The sequence below is a fragment of the Scyliorhinus torazame genome, chromosome 9 (genome assembly GCF_047496885.1).
Source record: "Scyliorhinus torazame isolate Kashiwa2021f chromosome 9, sScyTor2.1, whole genome shotgun sequence".
NCBI classification, from domain to species: domain Eukaryota; kingdom Metazoa; phylum Chordata; class Chondrichthyes; order Carcharhiniformes; family Scyliorhinidae; genus Scyliorhinus; species Scyliorhinus torazame.
In genome coordinates, this window is record NC_092715.1 from 248,086,345 (window position 1) to 248,106,091 (window position 19,747).

Consider the following 19,747-nt stretch of genomic DNA (forward strand, 5'->3'; position numbering starts at 1 on the left):
AAGGTAGAAGTTATTCCTTTAAAGTGGTGGAAACCTTTGCTGTGGTTTTCACACAGTAAATTAAATTGTCCTTCAAAATACAGAAGTCTGTGTATATGGCTAGAAGGCTGAAAGTTTTGAACTGGATTGTTTACATTTGATTTCACACTCCATTGCCTGCCCGGTTTAAAGGATGCTCCAATCTCAGAGGCATGGGACCCGTCAGAGACACGAGGTCTCACCCCGCTCATTTCTAGCGCAGATGTGCCACAAAACAGTATGGAAAAGCCAATTCTGCAAATAAGAAATTCCAAGTATGGGGGTCGCTCCTCGCACCAGCGGAAATCACTCTGCTTTTCCTGCTGGAGGGAGCACTTAGTCACGGTTCTGGAAGATAACGCCCGTTAACTCCATTTGTCCCTCCACAGATGCTGCCAGACCGGAGTTCTTCCAGCCTTTCCTGTTTTTATTTCAGGTTTCCGGCATCTGCAGTATTTCTTTTTTATTTCAGGGTTAATAATGTTTGGAAGGATTTTGAGAGAGAGAAAGAGTATTTTTTGGTGTCAACAGAATAAATAGCCACAGAACACTGAAGATAATTGGCAAAAAGATAACGGGAGAGGGGAGGAGAATTGTTATCAGGTAGCATGTTATGGTGATTTGGAATGTGCTGTGTCAGAGGGTGATGAAAGCAGATCAAAACTAACCTTCATAAAGGAATTGGATAAACACTGAAAAGGGAAAAAAGGGAGAGATCTTTCAAAGAGCTGACACAATCATGATGGAGCGGATGGCCTTCCTCTCATTCTATGGTGCTACTGTACCTAAGACAGTTTAGTAGTCAAATTATTTTGACCAGACATTTAACCTGGGAGCTGCACAGAGAACAGATTTTCAAGGCAGTGGGAGAATGGGTCTCCCTCACCTCACCTCAAGGACAAAACAGGTAAAATTAGTTAAAACAATAAATATTAATCAGGACGCAATACAGATTGAAGGTTCGTAGCATTGTCTATTGTGACACATTTTATAGCTGAACATAACACCCTGACCCCTGGGAGTACCTCCCTTCTTCAGTGATTCAAAGGACTCAATATCCAACATTCTGAATCTCCTTTTCTACTTCAGAATCGAAAGAAAGAATTAGCATTTTTAGAGAATCTTTCACATCCTTACAAATCGACATGCTCGTTATTTTGTGAGCACTCAGACAGCTATAGTTTCCGTATACCGGTGTGTCCCACAAGCAACAGCGAGTCACTGAATGGGGAGTTAGTGGTTTACGAATTGGTGGCGTTGCTTGAGGGAAGATTGCTGGCGAGGACACTGGGAAACTTGAAACTAAAACCAAAACCAAAACTGCTGTAAACTAACTCAGCAGGTCTGCCACCATCTGTTGAGTTTGTGTTTTGAGCCCGTGTGAATCTTCTTCAGAAGGAAACTCCCCACTTTTCTTTGAATAACGACTGTGGCATATTTTAGGTGCATCTGTAATGTCCAATTTAAAGATGTCATGCAGACACTGTTTTTTTTCTCCATTCATTCTCAGTGCACAGGTGAGTTATAAGACATTAAGACATAGGAGCAGAATTAGGCCATTCGACCCATCGAGTCTGTTCCGCCATTCAACCATGGCTGATATGTTTATCATTCCCATTCTCCTGCCTTCTCTCCATAACCCCTGATCCCCTTATTAATCAAGAACCTATCTATTTGTGACTTAAAGACACTCAATGACTTGGACTCCACAGCCTTCTGCAGCAAAGAGTTCCACAGATTCTCCACTTTCTGGCTGAAGAAATTCCTCCTCATCTCAAGTTGCCTTTGAAAACATAGAAAATGCTTAATCATTCATACGGTCACGATAGGGAGATATTAGAAATATGGGTTCAGGAAAGGGGTCCAAAAATGAAGCAGACAATTCAAAGGGTTAAGCAGAATGGAAAACCAAGGCAAAGGGACACACCCAGACCTAGCTGAGTCACAGAGTCCAAACCTAAACTCGTGAAGGAATGTATAATCAGCAAAGACCCATTGTTCTTCAGGACATTCCTGCAGGGCCGGACATCTTCCAAATCAACAGAGTCCAAGGACCTAATGGTCTAGCAATGTAAATCTAGTTGCCTATGAATGGACTAGCTTCAGACTTTGTGTAGACAGGAATGAGCAATCAGCTAAATAATAGGAATAGAATCAGGTATGACCACCTCAAGGGAGAAGCTTTGTGTGAAGGGCTGGGCAGAGCTTTGAGTGAAGGAGAGATCCTTTTTTGGGAACAAAGGCCAGGAAGCAGGTAAGCAGCCAGTGGACGAGGTCATGTTAAAGACCCACAGAAGTCATGAATATTCGGTTGTAAAAGAGTTGGGAGAGAAACATATAGGAGAGCGGCCAGTCTGGTCAGCAAACCTGCAAGCTTAAAGATAGAAGCAGCCATGGAAAGATCATGGGAAGAGCCACAGAGAGAAAACTTTGACAAAGGATTCTAAAAGAGATGTGCCCCTAATAGAAGGAAGATCATTTCCCAAATCAAAGTGCTGCCTTTGCCTGGATGAGTAATGAAATGAAATGAAATAAAAGTTGCTTATTGTCACAAGTAGGCTTCAAATGAAGTTACTATGGAAAGTCCCTAGTCGCCACATTCCGGCGCCTGTTCGGGGAGGTTGGTACGGGAATTGAACCCTGCTGCTGGCCTGCCTTGGTCTGCATTAAAAGCCAGCTATTTAGCCCAGTGCTAAATCAGCTCCTGTAGGAGCTGAGTTTAAGGCCAAGTGTTGGTTAATGGGAAATTATGTTAAAGTTAAACTGTATATAATCTGTTAATGGTAGAACTGTGAAGTCTGAAAGTTAAATAATGGACGAGATTCTCCATCTGCGTCAGCCTGGTGACCGGAGAATCCCACCCGAGGTCAATGGACATCTCCACTGTCAGCATCTCGCCCGTGGCATTCTTGTGGTGGGCGAGGCGGAAGAATCCAGCCCAATGTTTTCTTTTCTTTGATTAGAAAATAACAAAGCCCAAATTCTTATATTCTCAATCTCGGAACGAATCTGTCTTTTCTGAACAGTCTTAAAACTTCAAAACATTATGCATCTGTTCAGTGTCACAACCTATGTTGAGGTCTGACGAGGTGTCCGAAACAATATATTAATAGAACTGACATCAACCTCAAGTGGTAAAAACCAAAGGAAATATTTATGCCTGACTGGATATAGAGGACGCCTGTCACAGTGCAATCAGCACACACCTCACCTCACTTGCCCGTGCTCTACGTACGTATCACTAGAGTTGTACCAGTAGGAATAAAGCTACGCAGATGGAAACCAGAGGAATGTGGCAACTCTACACATGGGCAACGGTCAACAAAATGTCTCGTGGGCAGCAATCTGAAGCCTGATGGGCCACATGTGGCCCCCGGGGGGCAGGCTTCCCACCCCTGGTTTAGAAAGAAGGAACAATAAATGCAAGATTTTATTTCTCACTCCCTCCACTCCCATCAATCCCACACAGAGCCATCCACGAATGGTTTAAGTCAGAAAATCACTGACGCTTGCTCAGTCCCACCAAAGTAGGACTCATTCAAGCCACAAACATACAGGTCCTGGGGCGGGATTCTCCGTCCGTTCACGGCTGCGGGATTCTCCGGCCCTGCTGCAGCGAATGGGAGATTTGGCTAAGCGCCAAACTCTCCAACCTCGCTAGCAGCGGTGGCGGAGTGGACTCGTAAGGAAGAATCCCGGCCCAGATTTTAGCCGAGTCCGGGTCAACACAGGATCCCTTTTAAAATCTGGAGGTGGGACCCAATTCTGAGATTCCTGCCGCCAATCGGTTTCCAGCAATTTTCATCGCTGCAGGATAAGGGTAGCCAGCCAGCTTGCAGCATTCCTGCCCCTGTCGGCTCCCTTGCGAAGCTGGACAGTTCCAAACCCCCACCAAGTTAGTGTAGTGAGGCTTTCTCCATTAGCTGACAAGGTTCAGGGCCTATCAGCGGAACAATGAACCACAGGTGAACGCCAGACTGGAGTCATCAACCACAAGAAAACAGCCAATAACCTTCTTTTTGAAATACATTGACAGCTTTATGAAAAAATAAAAGGAATCATTCATCAATGTCAGATGTTTTAATCCACTTCAGGCCTCTTAATCTTGTGTAAATGTACACAAAGATACTGAAAAGACTTCAATGAAACAGTAGCCAGATATCAAACAAAACCTTCACACCCCTCTGCAACTGTATAAACGTATGTGATTGTCATTCTTGGAGCTCAGCCATGGATTCATAACGAGGTCATCTGTTCAGTCTGCTTTTGTTGATACAGTTGCCATATGGTCTCATTGCGAATGCCCGGCTGAGCTTCAAGAATGCCTAATACACTTAGAGCTCTGCAATGTTTACAGTGGCTCATTGGTTCTGTAAATAGTGGATACTGGGAGAGTGGGTATGGAGGTACATGAATGGGACATTTGAGGGGAATGGGGAGGTTAGCGGGACATGGAGTGCATGGAGAGTTGGTGGGGAGTGGTTGAGCGTTTGAGAGCCTGACATTCATCATTAAAATTGGGCCAATTTCCCAGTAAACAAAGGCAGGTATTCTAATCTGCCAGCCTCGCCATCTGCCCCTTTCATTGCTGCTTCTCGAGCCCGTCACCAGAGATGGTGGGCCTAACTCTATTCTGCCTCCTCTCTGCAGAGTGAATACATGATGGGTGCTGAAGGAGGGGGTTCCTTAACAGAGACGGGTATACAAACCCTCCTGACTCCAGATACCAGTCCCCTTCAGGAAAATTCAGCCCAAAGAGTTTAGTTAAGAAACAACAACTTTTAAAACAGCACCGTGCAAAGCCTAGTGGTAACAACACAAATACAGAATGGCGTAGACATTGAATAAATGATTGCTTGGAATTACATATTTTAGAAAAAACGGAGTATGGAATTTTGACTATTCTGATTACAACACACTTCATAAATTGAAAATTCCTTTGGGTCCTAAAGATACTGAGGTGCTCCCAAAAAAATATCTGACAAAACAATAAAAACAAAACACACAAGAACACGCAGTCAAAATATCAAAAATATACTCACCACAGGCTTTGGCAGCTGCTATGCAGATCTCTTCTGCGACATAATCATCTGGTGGAAATGTGAGGCAGTTGTTATCTGGTTTGCCAGGGACGGGATAAAGCTTTACCCGCAGACCCATTCCAGTCTGCTTGGGCGCTCTTGAGCTTTGATGAAGGTCTCCATTTTGGAGTGGGACTGATCCGGCGTCCACATCGGTTACCGTAATGCAGGCCATCATTTTGTAACAAAGTTTCTTTCTCACCTCACAACTGCGGAGCAACAATAAATAAAGGCGAATAAAAAACCAACATGAGGGTGAAGGGAACTGGCTATTTCTGATAGGTAAAAGGGTAATTGATTTAGCCATTCTAATGTAAATACTAAAGCCCAGTTTAAAATCCATTTTAAAATGGATTTCATCATTACAAAAACACACAGCTTGCAGAATTTGTAGTGGCAAAGCACAGAATCTGAAACATTCAAAAGCTAGCTAAAGCTTATGCAACATTTTCATGATATCATAAACTGACCATTATTCTAATGGCAAAAGCAATGCAGCCACACCACAAAATGATCAAGGTCGCCATGACTACATGAACACACCAATGTTCAGAATACAGATAATAGCACAGTCAGCAATAAACCAGTGAAAACTAGAATTGATTGAAAGGATATATCACATTTCAACACACACAAACATCTACAAATGCAACATATCCGAATATATGTTGCACATTGATGATTGACAACTAACCATCCAACCAAATGCATTTGAAACCCATCCAAGCCAATCAGCACATCGCAGGGGTAGGGACAGATGGAGTCAGACTGATCACATTTTCCTTAAAGATAGAGGTCCAGGCAGCCATTTTCCATCCAGGATCACTCTAAACCTTTTACTTAACTACTCGCTATCCTTATTTCGTCACTCTATACCTTTTACCTAACTACTCGCTATCCTTATTTCGTATTTTCATATTTCCACTCTAACTCTTGAAGTTCGCGCAAGCTGTTTTGCTTTGAGCAAAGAGCTGTTACTGTATTTTGAAAGTTAAATCTGTTGTAAACCGTGAAGCCAATTATTTTTCTTAAAGTCTTTTGCTGGCAAGGGCTTTTTGAAAACATCTGATTTGTAACCACAAGAAGATCTTAGTCTCTCAATTATAATCAATAGACACAATAAAATATTTTTATTTCACAACCGAGAAGTGCAAGTTAAATTCTACTGAGTTTTAAGGTGTATACGAGACTACACTTAAACCGCACGGTAGATTCCTACAAAGGGGTTAAACTTTAAGATACACTGAGGCAGATGTTGCAGCCTGTCTGCCAGAGTGGGAAGCTGGTACTGTATATCCATTGAAATGCAAAGCAGGGCAATAGTGTAATGGGTGGCTGACCCATAACAGTGTTATGCCCAGCCAACAATTTGAAAATCCACCTTTGTTCTCACACATTGAGCCCAATTAAAATGGGGGCGGGTCCAGAAATTGCAACACAATACATTAAAATGTATTAAAATTAGGTTACCGCCCTTTCCAGGCATGAACCTCATTGTCACCGCCGGTGAGAATCCCGTTTTCCGATCCCAGTGAGATTTTTCACCCATGTTGCCATTTTCACTGACGGTGAATGCGGGCTGAAAATTTCCGCACTTGATGTTTGAAATACGCAGCAAATATAACCAGTTGCCCAATTATATTCAAAATTATTTGTCATTTCCTAATTATTTGTCATTTTCCCGTTAGGAAATGACAAATAATTTTGAATATAATTGGGCAACTGGTTATATTTGCTGCGTATTTCAAACATCAAGCGATAGTGCTGAAAAAGTATCTTTAAAACTGCAAAATATATTCTGGTTGTGTAGAGATATGCCACGAGTTCCTATTCACCACAAACTGTCGGACAATTTGTGGCTCTCTACCATTAGCCTTACCAAAACCAAAACAATTGTTAGCCTCCCCATCATAATGAATTTTGTGCCACGGAATTCCTCCATTTACATTTATGGGCCAGGGTTTAGAGAACCCCAAAGTGTATCATGGAGTTCACCTGACCCACAACTTTTAATAGATTGTGGTATGGGGAGCACACGGCCCACTCTACAGGGATGATACAGCAGAAATGGAAAAGTATTTCTTAAAGCAAAACAATGTTTATTCTATGAACTCAAGTGAACCTTTTTAAAACAGACAGTGAACATCTTGGCAACCATCAAGTCAAATAAAACCCCAAAGAATACAACACTAAGTAATCCTTAAGCTGTCCTTTTAACATCCACAAGACTTTAAAGCACATCAGGTTAAAGTCACTACTGAGAGCAGTTATTAGTTTTCAATCACTAAAGGATCAATTTACAGTCTTTAGATTACAGAGAGAGACTAATACCCCTTCTGGCTGTGACTGCCGCTATCCAGCTCTGAAAACAAAACTAAAACACACCCTGCAGCAACAGCCTAAAACTAAAGTAAAAAGCTGACAGACAGCCCAGCTCCACCCACACTCCGACATCACTGATCAACACCCATTTCTTAAAGGTACTCTCACATGACAATTTCCTAATGTGTAGCCTAGATAGTGCTGGAAAATGTATCTTTAAAACTGTAAAATATATTCTGGTTGTGTAGAGATATGCCACGAGTTCCTATTCACCACAAACTGCCGGGCAATTTGTGGCTCTCTACCATTAACCTTGCCAAAACCAAAACAATTGTTAGTTCACCACCCGCCTCCCAATCATAATTAATTTTGTGCCACGGAATTCCTTAATTTACATTGGTGATGCCATATGCTGCCATTTTGTACAGGCAATTCACACTGTGGGGACAATGTTAATGATCAGATGTATGGTCCCGACATAACTTGAGAGGTGTAAACGGAACAACGAAACTGCAGTCCAGTGCGAGAGGTTGTAGACCCTTTTTTCAAAAATAAATTTTCCATCTGACTTAGCAGGAATTTTGTGTCAGTCTTGGCATCAATACCCCATTCAAGGGCAGGGGCTTGGGACTTGGGTCGTGACCCCTGTTGGGGTAAATAGGGGTTATGATATTGGGTTGTTGCTAAACAGTCACCAGTTAGTGATTTTTCCAGCATTGGCCAATTAGAAGCCGTAGGGGAGGCACGTAATCCCGTTAAAAGAGCAATGACCAGACTCTTGAAGCTGCAGGGAAATGATGAGGTCCTGCAGCTCGGGGTGGGGAAACAGCGGCCTGCAATTCCAGGTAAGAGAGAGAGGGGGGCTCCATCTTGAGGTGCTCTTTCGTCAGCGCTTTCAATTTTTTAATTGACAAAATATGGCCAGCCACCAATGTGGAGGGGAACCACTGTGGCAACTGCGATTACACAGGCTGGGAGGGCCTCAAAAGCCTGCTTCGATTACTGTTGCAGCCCCACCCTCCCTGGTCTGCTACCAGATGGTGGCCTCAAGGCAACCAGCTTAGCTAGTCCCCAATGCCCCAGGGAGGGACTTGGAGGCCAACAGGAATTTTTACACCTTTGATTTCTGCTTAACTGGCAACCATCACTTGTGGCGCCTGCAAAACTGCAAGTGAGCAGACACCGGTGAATTTTCACATCAGCAGTAAGCCTGAATCAATGTGTTATTTAGCATAATAAGCTTAACATGGTCAGAAACTAGTTTGAACTAACCTAGAAGACATTTTTTTTAAAAACTAAACTGGTTACTGCATTATTGAAAACCAGCCAGGTCAGTTAAATATAGAGCCTTAATTGTGAGACTGTTAAATAATAAGCAATTAATTAACAAATGTATTAGTAAGGCTGTAAATATAATCTGCAACACAAAGTCTACAATATTTAATGTTTTATAGTTATATATATTTAATTATTGATTCCAAGCACACTTGTCATAAATTATGAGAATTGTAAAATGCTGCCTTCCCAGCCAGTCTGGAACGACAACTTGGTGATGCGATGAGGCCGTTGAATCTCCCCTTCACGGGATTTGCGATGCATGGAACACTTCGCGAGATCGGTGATCTGGATCTCACCTTTGCTGGATGAGATCAAAATTTACATATTTAAGAGAGCCATTAAGCTCATTTATAGGTCGGCTCCCGATGCTCCAGAGGCCAGGAACAAACGTCCATGCCCGAGACACCTCGCCATGGCAACGTTTAACACATGGGCTTCTTCGGACAGCGTGATTAACTTAACTGTCAATCAATAATTGTGACAGCCTGATAAACCCCCACCCCCCAAGCAACAAAAAAAAAAAAAAGCCCCATTCATTAATTCAGTCAAGGCCATCAAGGGACACGATTTAGTGCGCAGAAAACAGAGTCTCGTTTTGGGCACGTATAATTGACTGTTTCTCGGTGCCTGCAGTGCTGAGAACGACCCCGCTATCAACTGGAACTCTTGCTTTTTGTGGCCTCAACGAGGAACGCCCCCGCTGAGGCCGCAACCTCATTTTCAGCTGAGCTCGTCTGCGCAGGAAGAGATCAGGGCACCATTTTTAAATGTCACCCCAATCTCTCGATCACCCCTTGGAGTCCCCATCCGGAACCCTGCAACTTTTACCTCTTAGGGGTTCCTTGAGCCCCCCCCCCACCTGATCCCTGGAATAGCAACCTGTCACCTGGGCATCTTGACACTGCCATCCTGTCACATTCACATTGCCCAAGTGGAACTGCCTGGCTGGCAGAGGCACATTTAGGTAATTTACATTTAAGTGCTGTTAGGTAATTTGGACATTCTGAATTCTCCCTCTGTGTAACCGAACAGGCGTCGGATTGTAGCAACTAGGGGCTTTTCACAGTAACTTCATTGCAGTGTTAATGTAAGCCTACTTGTGACAATAAAGATTATAAAAAATTAGAAAAAATTTGCTATCCTGAACTGCCCCCCGAATAGCACCCCCAAGTGGAATGCAAATCGCACGCAATTCAGTCCCAGCGTCAACACTTTTTCATTGTCCCCCAGCCGCATGTTCCTCGGCGGCACGCCGTCACTGGCAGCGAGATTCTCAGTTCCCACTGCCGGTTAATGGGGTCTCCCATTATGGCCACCCCACCGGGAAATCCGCACACATGGTAGGTGCGCTGCCAGCGGAACGGAGAATCCCGGGTGGAGAATTCACTCCTCAGTCTCCCAAACAGAGAATATCGCCCAACATCTTTCAGGTGTAAAATGAAGGACTCGAAAAATTATCTTCGTTAACATGTTACCCACTTCATGTCTTGGCCTGATCAACCGAGGAAAGTGGTGAAAAGTCTGTTCAATGGTTAAAGTGAAGTTTTTCCTCTTGCAGTTAACTATTGCTAATTACCGTTAAGTGACATTTTGCTTTTCATCTTTCTGACTTGGTACCTATTTTTTTTGTTTTAAATGGTTATGGTTGATAAACTTTCCAAATTCACTATTTAAAAGTGTTCATTCTTGACAGAGGATCAAGCCTTGTAAAACCTGGTTTGATGTACACTCGGGGTATTGTTGCAAAAGACCTGAACCCATGCATCTTGTTTAATCCTGCTTCTACACCAGGGCTCAAATACATGGGTCCGACAGACAAATTCTCCTTCTAAAGCTCCCAAAAAGGCATGGAAAAATCAATTGTGGGGGTGACTATTCGAGAGAAAAGTCATTCACTAGTAAGCCTATCAGCAGAAAACACAGGAGAGAAACAGCCTGCGATTGGAGGAGTAATGAGCAGTTGGAACGGGAGTGGCAGCGGGAAAGAGGCTGTGAAGATGAGAGGATGGTTTTAAACCCGTCAAAAATTGGTGCTAGATATATGCCAATGCTAATTCAATTTCAAATTTAATCTGAGATTAAGACCTGATGTGCAGTAAAAAAGATAGTAACTACTTGGTTAAAATCTTCCAGTTTTGTGCACTTGTGGTTAAAAAAAATTCTGTCCACAGCAGGCATGTTTAGGTTAATGGCTTTTTGTGTATAGAAGGGTGCGCCTGTTACTTTGAAAAAAACTTTTGCAAGCTTAAATCTTGTGCCAATTTGTCAAGAAAACTAATGCGTGTTTCCTGGTGTGCTGTGGCTTCAAGTTTAATGGAAGGGTCATGATTATTGAGGATATCAATGAATTATCCAAATTATGCTTCTGTGTGAGTCCAGATTACCCCGTATGTCAACAGAAATACAAAAGCTAATGTCACACCATACTGAATCACCTGATAAAGGAGTTGGTGGGAATTGAAAGGGAGCCCCAAAAAACAAAAAGTAGCCCCTTGATTAACTCAAATAAATTAAATTAACTCTCGAAAATCTCAAGAGCACACCTCCCCCCCCCCCCCGCTACAGGAAAAATAAATTGCCCTCTGCTCATACAGGGATGGGAATTCATCCTGAATGGTTGAAAGACAAGTTATTTTCAGGCTGCAAAGCTGTTTTGACATTCAAAAATACATACGAGACAGATTTCTTTCAGAAAACATAGCGGTCAACAGTGTTATTAATTTGGGGCGACATGGTGGCGCAGTGGTTAGCACTGCTGCCTCATAGCACCAGGGTCCCGGATTCATTTCTGACTTTTGGTGACTGTCTGTGTGTAGTTTGCACTTTCTCCCAGTGTCTGCGTGGGTTTCCTCCGGGTGCTCCGGTTTCCTCCCACAGTCCAAAGATGTGTAGGTTAGGTGGATTGGCCATGCAAAATTGTCCCTTGGGTGTCCAAAGATTAGGTGGGGTGACGGGGGCTTGGGGCTAGGTAAGGCGTTCTTTCCAAGGGTTGGTGCAGGCTAAATGGGCCATATGGCCTCCTTTGGCACTGAAGAGATGCGATGAGACATGTCGTGTAAGTGTACAATGCTTAGAAGAAAAAGGGAACTTTGGTTCCAAAAGTGCTCTACTATTTGGGTTATCGTCATCTCATGATTCTACGTCTGGATCCTTTGTAGACTAACTGATAGGAGAATGGTTGCAATGATCCATCAACAACTCCATCATTTTATCATGCAACTACCTGCGTGGTAGGTGACAAGAGGTGGTGGCTCCAAGCATTCGTTTGTCTGACATTTCCTACGGTTACATGATCCACTTGCTCCGAGTCATAAATATCATGCTGGTTTAATGCTTCATGACTCAAGGATATTTGTAAATTTCACACAATTATCACACTTCACTCAACTTCTCAAGAAGCTAAACAGCATGTCCACCAAATGCAATTAATTCCAACAGGTCTTTTTTCATTTCTTTCTTACTTTCATTTTCTTTATCTTAATCAGGTTGCTTTGTCACTCTCTAATTTTACTCTCATTTACCTAATTTCTTCTTCCACCCTTTGCTCTGTTCCTTTGTGTCATTTTGTTTCACTGATTGAAGATAGATCATTGGGCATGAAGTTCTTAAGGTCAACATTGACGTTATCATTTTAACTTGCCAGTAATGCATGGTGCAAACACAGAGCAATCCAGAGGGTGAGCTCATATTGCTCCTCGCAAGATCAGCCATTGCTGCAATCCTTGGACCATAAGTTCAGACATCCTAAGACTTGAAATTTAGCTTAAATGAAAACAATGTGGTAGGCGATTGTCCTTCCACCTTACCGGCCACCGGCACAATGGTTAGTACTGCTGCTTCACAGCATCAGGGACCTGGGTTCAATTCTGGCCTTGGAGTTTGCACTTTCTCACCGTGTCTGTGTGGGCTTCCTCTGGGGTACTCCAGTTTCCTCCCACAGTCCAAAGATATGCAGGTTAGGTGGATTGGCCATAGTAAAATTGGCCCGTAGTGTTGAAAAAATGTGCAGGTTGGGTGCTCTCCCAGAGGGTCGGTGTAGACCCGATGGGCCGAATGGCCCCCTTCTGCACTGTCGGGATTCCATGACTCATGGCCAATGTCAAAATCGGATGTCTGCATGAAGCCAATCTGAACATGCTGAATTCTGTGGGATCCAGTCTTTGCCAGGCTCACCTCAATACTGCCAAGTTTCCCATAAGCATCCACCAAGTTCTAAGGCATTTTAAACTCTTCGCTTTGCCATCCAGCACATAACTGAATACAACATTCGATTACCTACCTCCATTTTTGAACAATGTTCTTGCACCATTGTCCGCAAGATCCATCATGGGTCGTTTAGCTACCAGAGTGATCCACAGAATAGCCCCCTGGAAAGCTTTGGTTTCCTGTGGAAATAGGGCTCCGCTACGCAGGCCAACTTGTTACTGCTTGACATGGGTACTCAGCACTTCACGAACGTCGTCTGCATTTACACATTTGGTCATTAAAAAAAACAGCTGCACTCTTGGCCTCCTGTGGTTACATTTTTGCTTCAAAGACGTCACGAGCTTACAAATTCTATTTGGTGTTTCCCTCATGCAGTCAAAAAGTCCCATTTATTTGCTGATTCCAACGATACTATTAAAGTTCACTGGTGCAGGTCAAATATTAAAAGAGCAATCGAAACTGCTCATGCAGACTGTGTCGGAAGCCAGCAAAGAAAATAACATCCAGGGCAGGGTTCTCTGTTGCTCACACTTGCTGTGCCAATCAAGGCAAGTGGAAAAGCTCTTTTTTAAGTCTTCCGGAAAAAACGTTTTCCTTCAAAATCTTGGCCACTCTCGGCCTCACCCGAGGTAGGTGTAAGATTTTGGGCTTCCTTAAAGCCTCGCGATCTCATTGGGGTGGTTAGAAATGTCTGATAAAGCAGACATTTAGCATTACTCCATAGTAAGAAACATTGCAGACTAATTGGGGGAAGTTAAGACTATGCTGACCCTTGCTGCTTTATCAGACATTTCTAACCACCCCAATGAGATCGCGAGGCTTTAAGGAAGCCCAAAATCTTACACCTACCTCGGGTGAGGCCGAGAGTGGCCAGGATTTTGAAGGACAACGTTTGAAGGAAAATGCTAACCGACAGGTTAGCATAGCAGATGATTGAAAATGATTGGAACCTGCTCGTTTTTAACAAAACGTGTTTTATGTAGACTGCGTGATTCCACAGTTACTTAAATTTGCCTTCAGTTTCCTTTGAGCCTGGCTACCCTTTGCCGACTGTGTTGAACTCCATCATTACTTTTTTAGTCTTGGCATTATCTCTCTCACATTATGTACACGTTTTAGTGAGCACTCATTCATTTCTTTCCCTCCAGCTATTGTGGGAGATTGGCTGACTATCTGTGTATGGACTTGTGCACCTTTTAGGTAAATCTGTTTTATATCCCACCCTTGTATGACATGGAGCCAACATAACTCATTAGTTGTGGGCATAATTTGTCAAGTTCCCAAATTTGGGTGCCAAATACTATTCATTCTGTCATAAACAGTGAAGAATTGTTTCCACACATATCAAACTCTGTTCTCTTTCAGAATATTACAAAGATTCACTGTACGCAAACAGTGGGATAATTGATGTGGAAGCAACAGACAGCAGCTTGCCTGCCAAAATTTGTTCACGATCGCTCATTCAACACGATTACAAATTTAAAATAATAGATGTAATCTTGTTTAACAGAAGGAGCAAGGAATGAAGACAACAGCCTTCAAAAATTAAGCAGTGCCCGGTGCTTTATCCCCCATTGGTCAAGGTTTGGGGGGGGGGGGGGGGGGGGGGGGCTACCACACGATATCAGTCACCCCAAGCCAGTAACGTGGTCCATGACAGCACGCCCCTTAAAAGGGGACGAGATACCACTTCCCACCCCCCGCAAGTTCCTCAATAACCTATTTACAGAACAGGTCATGTAGTGGCTATGTACAAAAGTAAGGTTGAGAAGAATCCATGACAGTTCATCACAATGTCAATCGGTCGTGGGAATTTCTGGGTCTCGTGGAGCTTCTTCGTTCCCCAACCGGCTCCTCCAACTGATGGAGCAACATTGTCATCCATGGACGATTATCTCGGAGATTCGACCGCCACAGGAGGGGCATTCCCTCCTGGGTCATTGACGGAACCTCCTCAGAATTCCTAGATTCCCTCTGTTCTGGCAATACCACAGGAGCACTGGTGCTGCCTGCTGGCTCCAATTGCTCTGAGATTGGGGTTGTTTTGCTCACGTTCACCATGTTTAATCTGTATGTTTTAAGTTCTTCATCCGGATTCCTCTTCACTTTGTTCACTGGATTCATGACTTGTTTTTTGATTTGGCGCGTTATGCCTGGCGCGGCAACGTGCCTGAATGACTAGTGCATTGAAAACAAAAAACTTTCTGCAGTGGCACACTTCTTGGCATTGGTCAACACGACATCAGTAGCAATCACCTGGACTTCTGGGCTGACGACCCATTTTCTTCGCTGACCACCGACTACGATCCTGTCCTTGGCATCGTGGCTGAATTACCTCTTTGCCTGTTGGCCTGGCTGCGGCCTTTGCAGCCCTACCGTCCCACAGCTGGATCACCTCACCCCCCCTTGCATGCTTTGAAGCTCCAATTTGCCCCACCCGGCATACTTGGTTGCCTATTTTGATCGTCCTGCCTGGCGTAATCTTTGTTTCAGCCAGAAACTTCTTTTGCACAATTATGTTGTGTGGTGGTATGTATTAGGGGTAATACGGTACACCACGATGCCGACAGGCTATTGGTAGCTGGATACCGGGTCCTGATAGGATCTGCCGCCTACTGGGCTCCACCCAGAAATACCGGTATAAGAACCCGGATTTCCCCCAGCAGCTGCATTCTGTAACTGAGCTGCTGAGGATCAAGTTCTGCTCAATAAAGCCTTTAATTAATGTTACTTCAACCTGCCTTGCATCATATTGACGGTACATGTTGTTAATATTGCATACTAAACAAGCGCATAGCATGTCGCTGAGTGCTGTGCTGAACTCTCGGCCATTTGGCAGAGTCTGGCGATGAAGGCAGAGATCGTCTCTCCTAGGTCCTTGACAGCCAAATTAAACTTGTACCTCTGCAGTACGTTTGAGGGTCTGGGATTGACATGTTCCCTGGCCAGCGTCACCAACTGGTCGAACTGGTGTGTTGGGAGCCTCCGGGGATGGCAAATTCCTTATGAGGCTATAGGTCTGGGACCCACAAACTGGGACCTGCGATTGATCGGGTTTACACTGGTCACTAATGTGGTGGTTTGAGACAATACCAGTGAGACTTCCAGTATGATTGAACAAGGGTTTATTGACAACAAGTAAAATTAATCTACACACAGGCACAGAGTCACTAGACAGGTCTTCAGTCCCTGGCTCCAGTGTCCACTCTGCCCAGGAGTCTGCTCCCAGGGCCCTGTGTGTTTTCCTCATTGGTTGGGATTCAGGACTCCTGTCCAATAGGCTACTAACTGGTCACATGGACTGCAAGAGGTCACCTCTTAAAGGGGCCACACTACCGCAGAGTTTCTTTAAGGGTTGTACTGCAACCTGTTGCAAGGAGTTTCACACCTGCAGGGGTGTCAAGGCCACTTCAAATGGGAACTTTCTTGAAAGGAAGGCATAGAATGTGCTAAGTGCTGCACTTTGATCAGACTTCAATGGGATCAGAAGGTCCCACGGCAGGTGCAGCTCCTGACCCCACCAAAGACTATGGCTGCGAGTGCACGGCCTCGTCGCGCCCAACTCGGTGATGCGATGAGGCCGTTAAACTCTCAAGAGGCCTCTCACGAGATTTACAACGCTTGGGATGCCTCGCAAGATCTAGCAAGACATCACGATCTGGATCTCGTCCTCACTGGGCAGGATCCATATTTGGGCAGGATCCATATTTGAAAATTTAAATGCACCAGAGTCTCCCAGGGTTTGGGATCGAACGGCCACGCCTGGGAGACCTCGCCGTGGTACTGCTTCACACAGGTTTCCACAGTCACAGCATTTGGTCTCCCTGGTGATCGGATGCCCCTCGGTGCCGAGCTCAGGTCAGGGTGGCGCCCTGGAACCCCAATGCCAGCTGCGCACCTTGGTACTGCCAGCCTGGCACCTTTTTGCGTGGCTCCCCGCATGTGGGCCAGAAAATCCCATCCATAGTATTTAATTTGGCACGCTACGGAGTGTTAGTCACAAACTCTCACCGCAATTACGGAGAGTTGTAAAGGATTTACTGAAATTAAGGATTACATCTTTAACTTTTATGTGAAACCATTAGAACTTACCAAAAATAAATGAGGAAGCAACATGGCAGCCAAAGCAAAACGTGGAAAAAGACAGTGCATTTCCCCTTTCTTCTCCCTTCACCTATATTGGCCAAGAAACTGGTTCGCTGAACATGGCAGGCAGTGTCACAATGACCCTTGGATCTGATAGACATTAACCAGGAAAGGTTACCCCACATAGTGGAAAGCAAGTGAGAAGACAACTTGTTTCAACGTTTAATGAAACAGTGCAGTTCCAGTTCCTGTTTCTCCCTGTCAGACCTGGTTAAGTGGCCCTTGTTTTTTTTTTTAAAACAAAAATACCCTTAATCCCCAAGTCCTTATCTGGTCAATGAAAAACAAGAGAGGTGCAAACTGCAGTCAGAAGTCTGATGTGGAAATAAGGAATGAAAAAGAAAACTGGCAAAAAAACCTGACCGAATAGATTTGCCAGAAAACAATAAACCTATCTATCATGTTCCATACGGTCCAAGCCAGAAATACAAAGCTAAAAAAAACTACTTTAAAGATTGCTCTCAAAGAGCAACACTCACATTGGCCGAAGTCAAGTTGCTCCACTCCAATTCAAGTGCCAATTTGTTGGCTAGCTTTTACACCCATTATTATTTGTTGTAAACATTCCACTATCAAGTTGGAGATGTACAGACCGACTTATATTTAAACGTAAAGAGAATTTGGTTCCGTGATCAGGATGTCTTCAACATGCTAGTGAAAAACACCACGTGCTAAAACCACGGTAAACAACCAACCCTCTCCGCATATCAGCCTACAACATTCGTCTTGAAGAGATTAGAGAGCTCAAACAGCAGTAGCTGATCTCCTCCCCTTCCTTTAACCGTCCTCCCACAGAAGGGTAACTGGTTAATGCATTCTTCGAGTATGTTTTTAACCTCCATTTAACCTTACTTCTGCTTTGAGTGTCAAAACCCTATTGTTTAATTCCTGCCTACATTAAAACAGGGATGACACTTCAGAAGTACTCCGCTAGCTGTGAAGTGCTCGGTGAATGGGAAAGGCACTAAATAAATGCAAATTCTTTCTCTTCCCCCCCCCCCCTCCCTCCCTCCCCCCCCCCCCCCCCCGCCCCCCTCCCCTCCCCAACCTACAGATGTGTTAGGTGCTTCGCCGGGCTCAGTCCTGCAAACTGCATCATATTTCCAAAGTATTCTTACAGCCAGGCCAGCATATGGATCCACTGCTACTTGTTATATCGGGGGTGTTTGATGTGGACTGTCTGAAGTGAGAAAGAGCTCTGGCAAAACTAAGAGTCCTCATGCCGTTAAGCACAATAATTCACAGTTATTATTTTAAACACAAGTTAGAATCTATTCTAGACTGAACGGCCGTTCCAAAGGCAAATATGTGGAGTAGTTTTATCGCGTTAAATGAGGCCTTGGAACATAGGGTTGATAAACAGACGGTTACCTTCATGCAAACACAACAACGTACTCCAGGTGCAACAAATTATTTATTCTTTCGTGGGATGTGAGCGTCGCTGGCAAGGGCAGCATTTGTTGCCCATCTCGAATTTCCCTTGGCTTGCTCGGCCATATTACAGGGTAATTAAGAGTCAATCACATTGCTGGAATAACACAAGAGGCTGGTCCAGGCAGATTTTAATCCCTAAAGGACATCATTGATTCAGATGGGTCATCATTACGGAGACTAGCTTTATATTCCAGATCGATTCATCGAATTTAAATTCCACCAGCTGCAGTGATGGGATTTGAACCAGTGTCCCCACAGCATTAGCATCAGGCCCCAGTCTGAAATAAAATTGGCAATGATGGAAACCGAAGGCAACAGTTGTGGGGTGGCACAGTGGTTAGCACTGCTGCCTCATACAATGGTTAGCACTGTTGCCCCATTACAATGGTTAGCACTGTTGCCCCATTGCACTAGAGACCCGGGTTCAATTCCAACCTTGGGTGACTGTCTGTGGCATTTGCACTTTCTTACCGTGTCTGTGTGGGCTTCCTCCGGGTGTTCCGGTTTCCGTCCACAGCCCAAAAACGTGCACTTTAGGTGGATTGGCCATGCTAAATTGCTCCTTGGTGTCCAGAGATGTGCAGGTTTGGTGGGGTTATGGCGATTGGGTGGGGAATGTGCCTAGGTAGGCTGCTCTTTCGGAGGGCCAGTACAGACTCATTGGGCCTAATGACCTCCTTCTGTACTGTAGGAATAATTCTATGGGAGAAAGAAATATGGAGCAAGAAACAGGGAGTTCAAGTCACAAGGTCTTCTAATGAAAGGTGATCAACCTGAAACATGAACTCTGATTTTCTCTCTCTCTCCACTGATGATTCCTGGCTGGTTCACATTTTCCAGCATTTTCTGGTTATATTATTAATAATTACCAGGTATGGGATGATGTGGAGATGCCGGCGTTGGACTGGGCTGAGCACAGTAAGAAGTTTTACAACACAAGGTTAAAGTCCAGCAGGTTTGTTTCTATGTCACTAGCTTTCGGAGCACTGCTCCTTCCTCAGGTGAATGAAGAGGTATGTTCCAGAAACATATATATAGACAGATTCAAAGATGCCAGACAATGCTTGGAATGCGAGCATTAGCAGGTGATTAAATCTTTACAGATCCAGAGATGGGGTAACGCCAGGTTAAAGAGATGTGAATTGTGTCAAGCCAGGACAATTGGTAGGACTTTGCAGGCCAGATGGTGGGGGATGAATGTA

General features: G+C 44.2%; 1 protein-coding gene across 5 annotated transcripts in view; it reads right to left on the reverse strand.

Moving 5' to 3' along the window:
• Positions 1-19,747, reverse strand: part of LOC140429806 (tyrosine-protein kinase JAK2-like) — a 297,390-nt gene that overhangs the window by 147,135 nt on the left and 130,508 nt on the right. For 3 of the 5 annotated variants that reach the window (XM_072517253.1, XM_072517251.1, XM_072517254.1), the window contains one exon: positions 5,061-5,308. The exons of 1 other annotated variant lie outside the window; for it this stretch is intronic. In XM_072517253.1, the coding sequence (XP_072373354.1) occupies positions 5,061-5,277 (217 nt within the window). In that variant the 5' untranslated portion in view covers positions 5,278-5,308. Of the gene's footprint in view, positions 1-5,060; positions 5,309-17,590; positions 17,715-19,747 lie in introns of those variants that run through there. One more of the 5 variants, XM_072517252.1, reaches the window with a different exon arrangement.